The sequence below is a fragment of the Hoplias malabaricus genome, chromosome 3, assembly GCF_029633855.1.
Source record: "Hoplias malabaricus isolate fHopMal1 chromosome 3, fHopMal1.hap1, whole genome shotgun sequence".
In the NCBI taxonomy this organism is placed as follows: domain Eukaryota; kingdom Metazoa; phylum Chordata; class Actinopteri; order Characiformes; family Erythrinidae; genus Hoplias; species Hoplias malabaricus.
The window spans coordinates 10,862,354-10,875,741 of record NC_089802.1 but is presented as its reverse complement, the minus strand read 5'-3'; the positions used below and the strand labels follow the sequence as shown (position 1 = coordinate 10,875,741).

Genomic DNA, 13,388 nt, shown 5'->3' with positions numbered 1-13,388 from the left:
AGAGAAATATTTGTAGTAAAGTAACTATTTAAATAATTAGCAAAACAAGTCCTTAGACATTACTCCGATAAATTTTCCTTTTCTGCTCTGTTGTTGATACAATCTGTGGATTGTTACATTAGCATCCAAAAAAAACTTAGTTTTGATTCATTCCACAGAGCTTGCTGTGGAATAATGACTGCCTGAGCTTAAGATTTGCAGCGTGCTGTCATCCCCACAGAGAGAACCATTGAACACATTAGTAATGACAGCCTCATTTTCACATTCATGAAATGCCCCAGATTTTGCTTGAGGAGACAGTGTAATAACAAATCAACAGGTCTATGACTATGGGGTCTTTACACCTTAATGCTAATGCTGGATATAAGCTCAGAGAGTTCTAACAATAACCAAGAACTGGTTGTTTCATTGATAAATATTGTAATAAAAAGTTTCTTTCATATTGTTGAATACTGTTTACTATCACTAATTAAACTCATTAGGTTTAATAGTCTGTATAATGCTAAAAGTACATGCTTAGAGGTTTTGTCAAGGGCTCTTCCAGGTTTCAATGTTCTATATCACCACTTACGACCCATTTTTATTTAAGGCTCCAATGGTCTTTGGGGAATATGGCCAATAATATTTTATAGGCCTAGTTGATTGTCAGTTTTCAACTGTGAATTATTAAAAATATCTTTAAGTATTTCTAAACAACAGGAACCCAGAGTTTTAAATACTAATTAGATTGTTTATAATACTGAATATTATTGACAGTTTGGCTCCTATACAATTTTTAAAGCTTTTTAAAGTCACAAATCCTTATTATCACTATATAGAGAACACCTAAAAGGCTAACATGAACCCATTCTCTGTTACAATTCTTCAGTGTCACTAATTTCATAGTGGAATTAAAGCTTAAAATGGTGGCACTTCTGGATCCTATGGCTGGATCATAGCTAGAAATCCTGCACTGGTACTTTTCTGTGTTATTTAATACACTTCAAGTAAATCACTGACTCGTGCTTGAAACCCTTTCCAAAAATGAGCGCTAAAGCAGTAAAGAGTGCTAGCATTCTTTTGTTGAGGCTGTGGGATTACAGTGAACACACACAAGCTCTCATTCTCTTCAGTACCAACCAACATCAAACGATTTACTTGAAAATTGCAGGCAAGCTCAGTTGCACTGAGCCTTTTCAGGTGAAACCCAAACCTCAGATTAGCAAACAAAGGTCAAAGTGCAGTGCAGAACCACAGCCAGGCTTCGCAGCAGGATTTGGATATCAAGACCAGTCCTGGCACCTGAAAGCTGAGGTTAAAACTCAAAAAAGACCTTATCCTATTACAGCTTTACCCTTATGGAAGCCTAAGTCCTTAGAATTCTTAGTAGAGGCTTGGTAGATATGCGAGTTCATTCAGCAAAGTAAAGGAGTGGCTCCCTCTGTGAGCTAGTTTAACCTGAAGGTATAGGAAGTTCATGAAATTTTAATTTTAGATCCAACTTAATGAAATATGCTGTTTTTTTTTTCTTCCCAAGCGGTGTTTATTTAAGAAAACTGTGTGTATTACATGACTCAACTGTAGTAGCTTGTGTTCAGCCCTAAACAGATGTTTTACAAGATTCTTTTTTACAGTTTGTACAATTTCCTCACAACACATTAGTGTCCATGACAGTGTGAGGAGTGATTAATTACAAAAACCCCCAAGTGTCTTTAAAAAATAAAAAAATCCGTATTTACTTTAAGTTTGAGATAAATAGATAAATACATCAACAAATCCTAAAAACTGGCCTGCTAGCCTCACAAATAAATAAATAGAATCATAAATAACATTCAAAATATCTTTGGCCAAACTTGGGCCATGTGTATATCTTTCCCCCATGGGCCCCTTGATGAAGCTGGTCATCCCCCCAGCCCCCAGCAAAGTCACAGATGCGTCTCCATGTCATTAGTTCACCACTTACTTTGTGTGTGGGGGGATGGGGGGAGGTGGGGGTTGGGTGGTTGAGAGTAGGAAAAAAAAAACAGTAAAATAATAATAAACAAACCCAAATTCCATTGAGGCACTTTTTTAAGGATGTCAAATAAAAAGCTTGCATTTCCCTAATTTCTATTCAGCTTTGTCTTTTCTCAAGTAATGAAAAGAAAAGCAGAATAAATAAGAAAAAAATAGACAGCTGAAAGGTCTTTTTTTTTTTTTTTTTTTTTGCCAACAAACTTCCGAGGTCCTTGTGGACAGGCAATGGAGGCAAACAATAGCACACGGAACCAATCTGAGAGTAACAAAATCCTTAAATAGCTAAAAAGAACAACAGCAATTTTTAAAAAAAGAGAGAATCTGCTAAGAAAGTGAAGTAAACAAATAAACATATTCTAAGTCCACATTAGTTTTCAAGCTTGCGGACGAGGCTGAAAACATCAATGTTTGTTCTCTGTGGTGGTGGCGGTGCTCGTTGTGGAGGTGATATCAGTCTGGCTTTCAGAACGCTCCCCAAATATCCCCGCCAGGGTTTTGAAACGGGGTCCCCACTCATTTAGGTAGTCGTAATCCTCTTCCGTTTCTCCTTTGAGAGATTCTATGGAGCTGAGGCTCTCGGCCACAGAGCCCTCTCCTTCGTAAGCGTAAGTGGCCAGAGAGTCGTAGGGAGGGGCTGAGGTGTCTCCATCATGTTCATGCAGCCTCTGGCTGATGAAGTTCTGGATGTCTGAATTGTCCTGTGAGGCTGTGGGGGGCCGAGGGGCTCGTCCAGCCTCGGGCTTAACGTCACGTCTCAGCAGGTTCTCCTTGATGACTTTAGGGTTTCTCAGAGTGCCCATGTCGAAGGCATGCGTGTCCTCCTCGCCACCGCCTTCATCGTCATAGTGAATAACATTGTCCCGTATGTCCTCCTTAGATGTCATCAGCGTCTCCTTCTTCTTCTGCCTCCTCACGCCCACATACAGCACCACGATCACTGCAGGGAGACAGAAACATGAGGAAAAAAAACAAGATACATCAAAGCCCTGTTAGATGGAAGCTGGAAAATTTTAGGAACAAGGACGCCATCAATCAATGGCCTGGAAAATATGACAGAAAATACAGCCCTTTATTCATATTCTGCTGATTCTCTAAGTGAAAATAAGACTTTCTCTGCAGGGAAGAAAACTACAGCATCTTTCAACACATTTCACGCCACATCCACCCACTAGCTAAGTTTCCCACAGTCACAATTTCAGGAAGATTAGCTTCCTCCAAGACATGTGAAGCCAGCCACCTCTACTTTTTGAATCGCCACTAACAGTGCCATTGAACAGCTCAACATTTTGGGCTCCTGGAGGTTCCATTCAGTGACCAAGCAGCAACTGTGCATTAATGTGTCAGATTTGTTTCCTTTAGAGGATGTATGCTTATTTTCACTTAAAATCAGTAAACCATCTGATCACAAAAAAAATCTAAATAGCATCTCATTTGAGATGCACATCCATACTTCTGTCTCTGAAGTTAAGGAAAGTCCCGCTTTGTTCTTCTGTGTTTTCAGTCATTTTCAAACAATTTCAAGCTGCATATTTGGCAGCAGCTGCAATCACAAGGAGGCTGCTCAAGATGTGGAGTCTTCAGCCCTGATGACAGACTGCTTCAGAGCAGGGCAGCTCCGTTTCTTTTTTAGACTGATTTTTTGACTGGCCTACCAGGAAAGACACGGTGCCCTGTGGCTACAGTCCAGCAAATATAGATGAGAGTTTTGTGTAGGCTGGGCACTACTCAGTACGTGGGCAGCCAGCCGCTTTCCTCCAACATGAGGGAGAACAGAGACTCTAGAGGTGCAGTGCGTCTGTTTGGGACGAAGGGAAATGTTCATAATTACGTAAGTCAAGACTGGTAGGGTATGACACTTAGAGGAGAGTGCAGGAGACAAAAGAAGGCAGTGGGAAAAGATAAATAAAGAACCAGGGTCCTGCATTGAAGCCTGTGGAGCACAGCTGTGAAACAAGAGTGCCCTCAAGTGTTGGACATGTATATTGCAATAAGTGAACATATAAGAATTTGGGGCTGGGGGGGGGGGATTGCCTCTATGTAGTGTGTGTGGCCCATGGCATGCAACTGATGATGCATTTTCCTTGGTCAGGCTGAGCTTTCACCATGCCTGTCATGGCTGCTTCTGCTGGAACTAGGTCAGCCTGACAAAAAGAGCACCTATAATGGATGAATGCCCCACCCCCCTCTTTCTGTCTCTCCACGTTCCTGCTCCATTCCTCCATATCCATGTAACCATGCAGTCAGTGATTCTGACTGGCACCTCTCGCAAGGACATGGTTCGACAGGAAGAGTCTAAAGTGCCAGTTTTTCTCGCAGGCACAGAAACAGTGAGAGATGCCAGCCTTTAAACATCTGTGGTGGCAGGTTCTTAGGCACAGACCTGTCATGGGTGTAGAAGCTGAGAATGATAGCGATTTGCACTCTAATCTATTTGAATTTTGATTTAGTGCAAGGGCCCCATGCACATTCATATCAGTATTTTTGTTACACTCATACACTCCTACGTCAATGTGAATCAGAAATCTTATTACATGCCTTTTGTAACATGACGTGGAACATGGTATCTGGGAGGGCGTCTGAGCTAGCCAAGTGTTTGGCGCACAGTGATGTAGCCAAAAGTCAGACATTTTGAATGCTGGTAAAAGTCCGTTTCGAAGGAAAAAATGTAAAAGGAATATTTCTGTCCTGTAAATGAAATGACCTATAGCAAACATTTATATATTTCACTGATTCAATATCTCCCCATAAACAACATGCATCACATTATGCAGTTATGAGGAGTGACGAGCTACGAAAAATAAAAAAGACTGATGTTGTATGTAAACATTATTACGTTTTATGAATTTCAAAGCACACTATTCACTCACCAATCCAAGGCAAATAAGCTGCAAAACCAACCCAATTTGAATTTCATGTCTTGATGTCTGTCTTGAAAAATCATCTACACACATCAACCTATTAATCTGGCAGCAGTTTCATCCATATTCACACAGCTGTTATAAGATATTTCCACCAGGACTTAATTCTCAGTAAGGCACAGAGCATCTAATAGAAAAGAGGTCATTTACATACATGAGTTTAAGCTGGAAACATCAGGAATAATTATTCTCTCTAATGAAACATGCAATCGATTAATAATACACACAGAAAAGCATCCCATTGATCACAATAACTATAAATATCTCTGGCTCTAGAAAAGGAGATGCTTAACACACAATTCTGTTATTCAGACACTATGGGGAATTCTTGAAGGATGGTGGGTCAGGCTGAGATTTACATAAAAAAAGTGTCAGGGTTTTGAATCTGATGCAGGGAACTGCAGGAAGCCAGTGAAGATAAAGCTGAAGAGGTGTTACATGGCTGAAAATTCATGCTGCCACATTCTGGAATCTGTTGCAACGCCTTGATGGGCCACATAGGAAGATCAACCAAAAGGGAGCTGCTGTAGTCAAGTCTTGAAATGACAAGAGGCAGAGCAATAAAAAATGACTAGAGAACAAAAAATCTAATTCTCCTTGTTGAGGTCAATGTCATCACAATGTCATCAATGGTCATCCACAACTAAGGCTTCATGTTTCTGCAGATGGAGTGATCAGAGATCTCGAAGGAGATGGCAAGATCATGGTGAAGAGCTGTAGTACAGCTGTATTTTAAATACAGCTTACAAAAGTAACATCAGGTTGTGCGGTATAAATGGTGTGCTGGAAGGGAGCTGGCAGTAAAACCCTTTTGCTCCCACAAAATAATTTGTCTCCTTTTTACCTTGAGAACACTGAGGGTACAGCGGGAGGCTGAAACTCCGTTCAGTCTGGTGCCTGTCCCTTTCTGTGTGAGCCTCTTTGCTTTGTTCTTGGCTGAAAGTGTGCAGACAGCTATTACAGCCCCCAAGGCTTCAAGATAAAATGCTGAGACGACTGAAGGAATGGGTTTAACTTTTGATGGGGACAGTGGTAAGGTCATGATAGATGAAAGCTCACTTTTCAAAAGCAGAGAATGACTGCAGGAAAAACAAAAACAAAAGTAAATAAAAGTGTTGAGCTCATCAACCCTTGGAGAGCGCTCTGTCACACACTGAGTCTTTGGCGACGGGTTTGTGGGAAGCTACAGGGTGAAGCCAGACGATCTGTGTTTGTTGACATTAGAACTCTGCGGGAACCCAGAAGCACTGAACGTGATGTTTTGACATCAGGGGCGATGGAAAAACCACACATTTTAAATTCAGCTCCATCTAAATGCTCTGATTTTTCTTCTGTAACTTGGCTGTTATGTGTTCTGAGTTATTAATCAGCCTGAGGGACGCAGATGTGCATCCCCCTGTACTCTGAGAAATTTACATTCAAGTAAAAACTGAATCATTACTTATTATACACTGTATTAGGCACTGGGTCTTTGGTTCACATGAGGCCATTCAATATAAACAACTCATTATTGAGCATGACTCTATTTATATTTCTCTGCAGTTGAATTGCAGTACAAACAAAAAAATGAATTTGAAATAGTTGAAATCTAATCAAATTGAAATCTCATAACAAAAACATTTTAAAACAAAAACACCACGTTCGACAACAAAATAATAAAAAACGAGCCAGTGATATGAGTTCAAACCTATGATTTGTAGGTTATAGGTGAGAACTGGAAATTATAATATTTGGGAAACGTATTTTGGTTTACCACATTTTTATGAAGCCTTAAAAATATAAGTTAAGAAATTTAAATTATTTCTTTATGTGCACATTTAGTAGTGACATTGTAGAAAATGTCAGCAGCAAACATCTTATTCAGAAGTAAATTAAAGATTGGGAGGGTGTTGACATTTATTGGGGAAAAATATTCTGCAATAAATTAACTTAGCTCTTAAGAGATGTTTTTTTTTTTTTCTTCTTCTTCCTTTGTTCTTCATTAATTCCACTCAACACTGAAGTAATTTGGTTACCATTTTACTAGACTTTAGCTTAGCATTCAGAACCACTTGGACATGAACTTTTCTTTGGCTCAGTCAGGAACAGATAAGTGCTTAGGACATCCTTTTTTCTTTAGATGGTTCACACTTAACGACCAGCAGAAAATGGCAATTATGAGGACGCAATAAAAGTTTCCTTCTCCATTTTTATTGACTTTGAATTACCACTGCAGGGAGTTAAAGTTTGTGCATCTCTGACCTTCATGGTTAAGTTATGGAGGGGAGTAATTCAGTCCATGATCAGGTTGTAATGTAATTTCAAGAGTCAATGTTTTTCATTATGAATTTGACTGGGAGTGAAGCAGCCATCAGACACTGCTATCCTCCTGATGCCAATCCACCATGGCTCATGTCCCCGTGCTTAATTAATGAGGGTTTTAAATAAACAATGTGAGGCTATACCAACAGTCTCGTCATTTCGATCTCGTCGATATTCCATCCAGGAAAATTTGGCTTGTGGTCCAAGAAGCAAAAACAAACATGTCTTACTGTATTTTTGCTCTGGATGATATACAAAGAACTGTTCTGAGTCCTGCTCTCTGTGCTATTTAGTTAGATACAAAAAAACAAACTTAAGGTCTTAAATCTTAGACTAATTATAACTAATAGGAATCATCCAGTCTTGGAATCAATATAATAGGTGAGGCCTATTTAAATAAAGAAACAAATATTCTACTAGGCCCTTTTGTATACTTCAGTGTAAAGAAATGAATGGACTAGGACTGGTGCATTTTTCCATATTACGTGCAACAGACATGCCCAGATTTACCTTTTAATGATACTATTTTATTATCATTATTTTCTACTTTTCATTTTATTGATATTTTTATGACCTAGATTACAATTCTTGCTATTTAAAAACTAATTAATTTTTATGGCTGTTAAAACATTATAGAAAAATGTACACTCACTTTTACCAGACATGAGTTTGATTCTACAAAATGTCAATAAATGTGATGAATAACCAAACTGTGTGTTTGTTGTACATCCAGGTATGGCATCATAAGAATCAACATGACTGCATTCACACAGTGCAAAATAGCATGTGATAGAAAGTGATAGTGTTTCCTGTGATGTGACTGGCAGTAATTCACTCACCGAGCAGTATGACGATGCAGAGCAGAATGGCGATAAGTGCTCCAGTGCTGAGGCCCACAGGGAGGAAGATGGCCTCAGCGCTACAGGTCAGCAGAGTCCCATCAGAATTGCAGGCACACACTCGGATGGTCAGGGTACTGGTGCTGTTTTTTACCGGCAAACCACTGTCCTCGATAACCACTGGTAGATGGTAGATCTCCTGATGGCGCCGGCGAAAACCACCACGCAGTGTCACAACACCTGCAGTGTTGTCTGTATTAAAAATAAATAAATAACAATACTGTCAATTCATTTGTATCCCACATTTCATTTAAATTATGATGATTTACAGCTATCAGGAAAGTGTTTTACTACAGACTAAGGACTAAGCACTGAGGCAAAAAAATATATATATATAAGTCATTGCAGCTAAATCCTGATCGAAAGTCCTTATGCTTGACACAAAATATAACTATTCCTGCCCTTAATATGTGCTAGTTATCATATGATGTCATACATTTGCCATTGCATTCAGGAATGTACTGTATTTTTTAGGAATATACTGTATATTGCAGTATGATCATCTAAGATGAATATATGAAGTGATATCTCTGACAGCAAATTTTACAAATCGACTTCAGGTTTTATTTTTTGTTGTTTTTTGTTTTTTGTTTTTTTGTTTTGTTTTTTAAGGGAACAAATAGTTTGTCAGTATTGTGTTCAGTCAAAAATTCTTAGAAATACACAACTGTACAGTTTTAATTATTTTATTTATGAAATGCATAATCAGATTTTTAGTGACACTCCAGTCAAAACATTTGGGAATAGACTGTTTTAGTTCTTATGAGGACTAGTGTCCTCTTACTGACCCCACAACTGCAACAGCTAAGAACATGATGAATAATTGAAATGGCCTTGGCTTCACAAATAGTTTAGAATGTAACATCTATAATGTGACATCACAATAATGTGATGACTGTCAAAGGACTGATGGTATGCAACTGTTTTAACAAGATTGCTGACTAAATTGATAGGTGCCTAACCTTAAACCTCACTGCTTGACCTGTGTCGGTGGAAGATTATTTGTTCTTTTACGTATGTCACAGGTAGAAGTTCATCTTGTTTTATTTTTTCTTACTCAGCGTTTTGTCATTGGGTCTTACACCTTTAAGCACATTTGCCCCTGTCCGTTACCCACCCGCAGGAGGTTTTCATTCACAGTGGATGAGGGCTTTGTCAGTTCCACCATGCACCAAGCCCAAATACTGTGTTGTTTACGTGCTCCTTTTTGAACTTATGCCCTTTTAAGAGCACTACATTTTGGGTATTTTGTTTTCAGTATGGCTATGTCTCTATACCTCTCTCTGGAAACATAAAAACTGACATCAAAAGTTTGCCAAAACAGGCCTTTCTCTCCTGGTCCCCCACCAACTCCCCAAACAGTCACTCAGTGCAATGCAAGAATTGTGCAATTCTCCTGCCTGTATAGTCCAGTCCAATGATGTCCTCTTTGTGGCAGTTCATAAAGAAGCAGTGGTAGCCTTCAAAGCTCCCAAAGGAAGTATGCACAACTCTAAACCCTCACTGCTTAGTAGCATTATAAAACTGGGAGTTCTAGATGTAACTGGTAATGACAAAATGGGTAAAGAAAAGCCAATATCTTAAGGAAAAAACTGCCTTGAACAAAACATTGAGCACCAGGTTGTAGAGAGGGCATCAATACTCTATGTCTACAAGTATCAAGAAAGAAAGAAGATCTAAAACAAATGGGATCCATATGTGTAGACTGATATTTAACAAGAAAGAAAAGCTAAATTATTTAATCATTTAATCAACCCCAGTTTTAACAAATCATGACTATGCACACTATTAAATCAGTTTCAAAGCTGACCAATTTTGTCCATAAAAAATAAAAAAAATAAGATTTTAACACATCTCCAATTTGGAGAGATTTTTTCTAAAATTTTAATTCTCAGCGACTCAAAATAACAATAGCTCTAGAGTCTTAGGTCAAAATATAAGTTGCCACACCATTGTGTGTCTGGGTTGTGGAGATGACTGACAGTCATGCACTTGAAATTTCTGTGATCTCAGCCAAAGCCATGTCAGATTTACATGCATTAAATTTGATGTCCTGGCAGTAGAATCACCTGCATAATTTTCACACTTAATCAATTCTCATTAATCAGGAGGGATGATGTTTTAAATACTGCAGATTACACAGAAAATTGCTGTCAGGCAAGCTGAACATTCATGAAAAACAACAGATTTGCTAGAGAATTCAGACTCACTCCCAAAGTCTTTGATGGTGAAATTCTTGTTCTTCAACCCATCCTGGGGTGATCTAAAGGAGAACTTCTGACCTGTCATGGGAAGATCCTGGTCTGTTGCACTGATGACTTGAATCACCTGTTAATGCAGCACAGTTAAACTGGATTAGAATTTTGTTGCACAGAAAGACCAGTGTGTATGCTCTCAGGTTAGTTGCAGAAAGAAATGTTTATTAGTTCCCAAATCTACAAGTACAAAACCAACACAAAATTTGGCAGTTTATATAGTCCAAATTATTACTTGCAAAATAAATTTGAATGTTTAGAGTAGGTAAATTTGTAACATTGATTTGGTTTATTTGTAACACAAAGTCTGATGGGACTGGCCTATAACTAGAATTGCTGATTGTTCCCATCTCTATAAATTCTGTTAATACATCTTCTAACACATTCAGAACATGGTGTGATAGAGCACTGTAGGGTCTTATAAGATAAGGTAACCAGACATGCCCACTTTTTGAACTTAAAAAATGCATCTGGGCTGGGATTTCTAAATCTCCAAAACTGTCCAGGATTTTGCCGTCCACAATCTTCCCCTGTCCCAATTCTTACAATAAGCCCTAATCCCTTTCTTGATGTGTTCTCTATTTTACAAAACTGAAAGTCGTCACTTGTGACCCTATAACTACACAAATACATGGACACACCTGACCGTTACTGACTTTCTGACGAGTTAATCAGGTTACATCTGCACAGTTTTTCTGTTTAACTTTAACTTTAGAAGAAAACAGGCCAACTCATTAAAGCCGGGACAGGGGAGAGACTGAATTATAGCTATCACACACAGCACGTTTTATCAGCCAGACCTGATAAAATATGAAATATAAGTATTTATACATAAACGTCTTGATCCCAGTGATGCTCTGATCAAGTCTGTATTACTTCCGGTTGATAAAATGCGGTGCTTACTTTTAGTAACGTTTAAAAAACAGTTAAAATGTAAACTTGTCAGTTTCTGTCATGTTCATGAGTTTTCTGGTGTAAACAAGTCACTTTAATACAGGGCTTCAATTTTGAAGTTGTGTATGAACGGAAAATAACAGGTTTCATCCATCCATTATCTGTAACCGCTTATCCAATTTAGGGTCGCGGGGGGTCCAGAGCCTACCTGGAATCATCGGGCGCAAGGCGGGAATGCACCCTGGAGGGGACGCCAGTCCTTCACAGGGCAACACAGACACACACACATTCACTCACACACACGGACTTTCGAGTCGCCAATCCACCTGCAACGTGTGGTTTTTTTGGACTGTGGGAGGAAACCGGAGCACCCGGAGGAAACCCACGCGGACACGGGGAGAACACACCAACTCCTCACAGACAGTCATCCGGAGCGGGAATCGAACCCACAACCTCCAGGCCCCTGGAGCTGTGTGACTGCGACACTACCTGCTGCACCACCGTGCCGCCTATTATTATTATTATTATTATTATTATTATTATTATTATTATTATTATTATTGCTTAGGGCCAAATGTTGAATGGAAAGGAATCTGTCCAAAATGGCATTTGTTATTTCTCTTGTTAAAGAGTATCTGTTTATGAATTAAACTTCAGCAGAATAGCTGCATGGTTGTGCATTTGTGCTGCCAACCTGCCCAATGTGTCCTTTTCATTCATTCATTCATTATCTGTAACCCTTATCCAGTTCAGGGTCGCGGTGGGTCCAGAGCCTACCTGGAATCATTGGGCGCAAGGTGGGAATACACCCTGGAGGGAGCGCCAGTCCTTCACAGAGCAACACACACATTCACTCACACACTCACACCTACGGACACTTTTGAGTCACCAATCCACCTACTAACATTTGTTTTGGACTGTGGGAGAACACACCAACAGACCCCCGGAGCGGGACTCAAACCCACAACCTCCAGGTCCCTGGAGCTGTGTGCCGCAGTGTGTCCTCTTTTTGAAAACTCAAATATGGTCACCCTATTTAAGACAAACTGCACAATTTTAAGAAGATCCACTAAAGTGTGTTAGAGTTATTCTGTATTTTCTGAATGTAGTGGCCAAAATGTTTAAAATTGTGTGTGTCACAGAGCATAAAAATTGTATTTGTTTGTCTGTGAATAAAAAAAAGTACCCTTTTCTAAAATGTTTTGGCCCGGGTGGCGTTCCATCGACACTTTAGTCTTAAACACTCGTTTACTGCGCATCTGGAGCTCATTTATTGAGTCTCTCTCTCTCTCTCACTCTCTCTCTCTCTCTCTCTCTCTCTCTCTCAGCGAGTGTGTACTCTTGGTACATCGCATTTCTTTGTCTTCGTCTGATTCCTTACGATTGACATCTTTTAAACCAATAGCAACAGCTAACAAAACGAATGAGACACGCTTTCCACTTCGGACACAACCCACAGCGCTCATTGGTCCATCTGGAATCTAAGCAGGAACACGTTACGCTTGGAATTCATCATTGTTACATCACTGGACTTAGCGCCGGAATGTTGCGTTACAATTACGCAAGAAATAAAGGCATGTGCCGTGCCGTGGTGAGCGATTTACCAGTGCTTTAGGAGATTTTTACCAGTGTGGCGCCTTTTATGTGACTGTAAGTGATTTTAAGACAGAATATGAGGTTTTTAAACGGTTAAAAAAGGCAGCGTCCTCCGAGCAGTGGACGGTTGAATGTTGACGACTTGTAATCGATGTGGAGGAAGTTTGATAACTTCCCAAAATTTGTAGTTGGCGTTGGTCGATAAATCATGACCAGTTTGTTTTTACCCTCACGGCCCACTTTCTCAGCTCCACTGACCCTGTAGGAGCCCCTTGCCGCTGTTCTATAATTTCAGGCTATAGTCCATTTCTTGCTCTGCATATTTTGTTTGCTCCCTTTCACCCTGTTGTTCAGTGGTCGAGACCTCCACAGAGAGGGTATGATTCGGGTTGTGGATCATTCACAGAGCTGTAGTGACACTGATGGGAAGAAAAAGAAGAAACACCTTTTATCTTTTATTGATCGCCTTTGGGAAATTGCTTCTCTGCATTTGACCCATCCATAGTAGTAAACACACAAATCTTCACATG

The 13,388-nt window shown here is 39.6% G+C and overlaps 1 protein-coding gene and 1 long non-coding RNA gene across 4 annotated transcripts in view; one reads left to right on the top strand and one right to left on the bottom strand.

The window, feature by feature from the left end:
* Positions 1–1,545: 1,545 nt before the first annotated feature.
* Positions 1,546–13,388, bottom strand: part of cdh12b (cadherin 12b) — a 111,739-nt gene continuing 99,896 nt past the window's right edge. The window contains exons 9-11 of the mRNA XM_066662952.1: positions 10,324–10,441; positions 8,054–8,305; positions 1,546–2,932 (exon numbers count right to left, since the gene is read on the bottom strand). Coding sequence (XP_066519049.1) covers positions 2,397–2,932; positions 8,054–8,305; positions 10,324–10,441 — 906 coding nt within the window. The 3' untranslated portion in view covers positions 1,546–2,396. The remainder of the gene's footprint in view (positions 2,933–8,053; positions 8,306–10,323; positions 10,442–13,388) is intronic.
* Positions 12,721–13,388, top strand: part of LOC136690894 (uncharacterized) — a 62,532-nt gene continuing 61,864 nt past the window's right edge. For 2 of the 3 annotated variants that reach the window (XR_010801803.1, XR_010801804.1), the window contains exon 1: positions 12,721–12,912. This is a non-coding gene — a long non-coding RNA (uncharacterized lncRNA). The remainder of the gene's footprint in view (positions 12,913–13,388) is intronic. The other variant, XR_010801805.1, reaches the window with a different exon arrangement.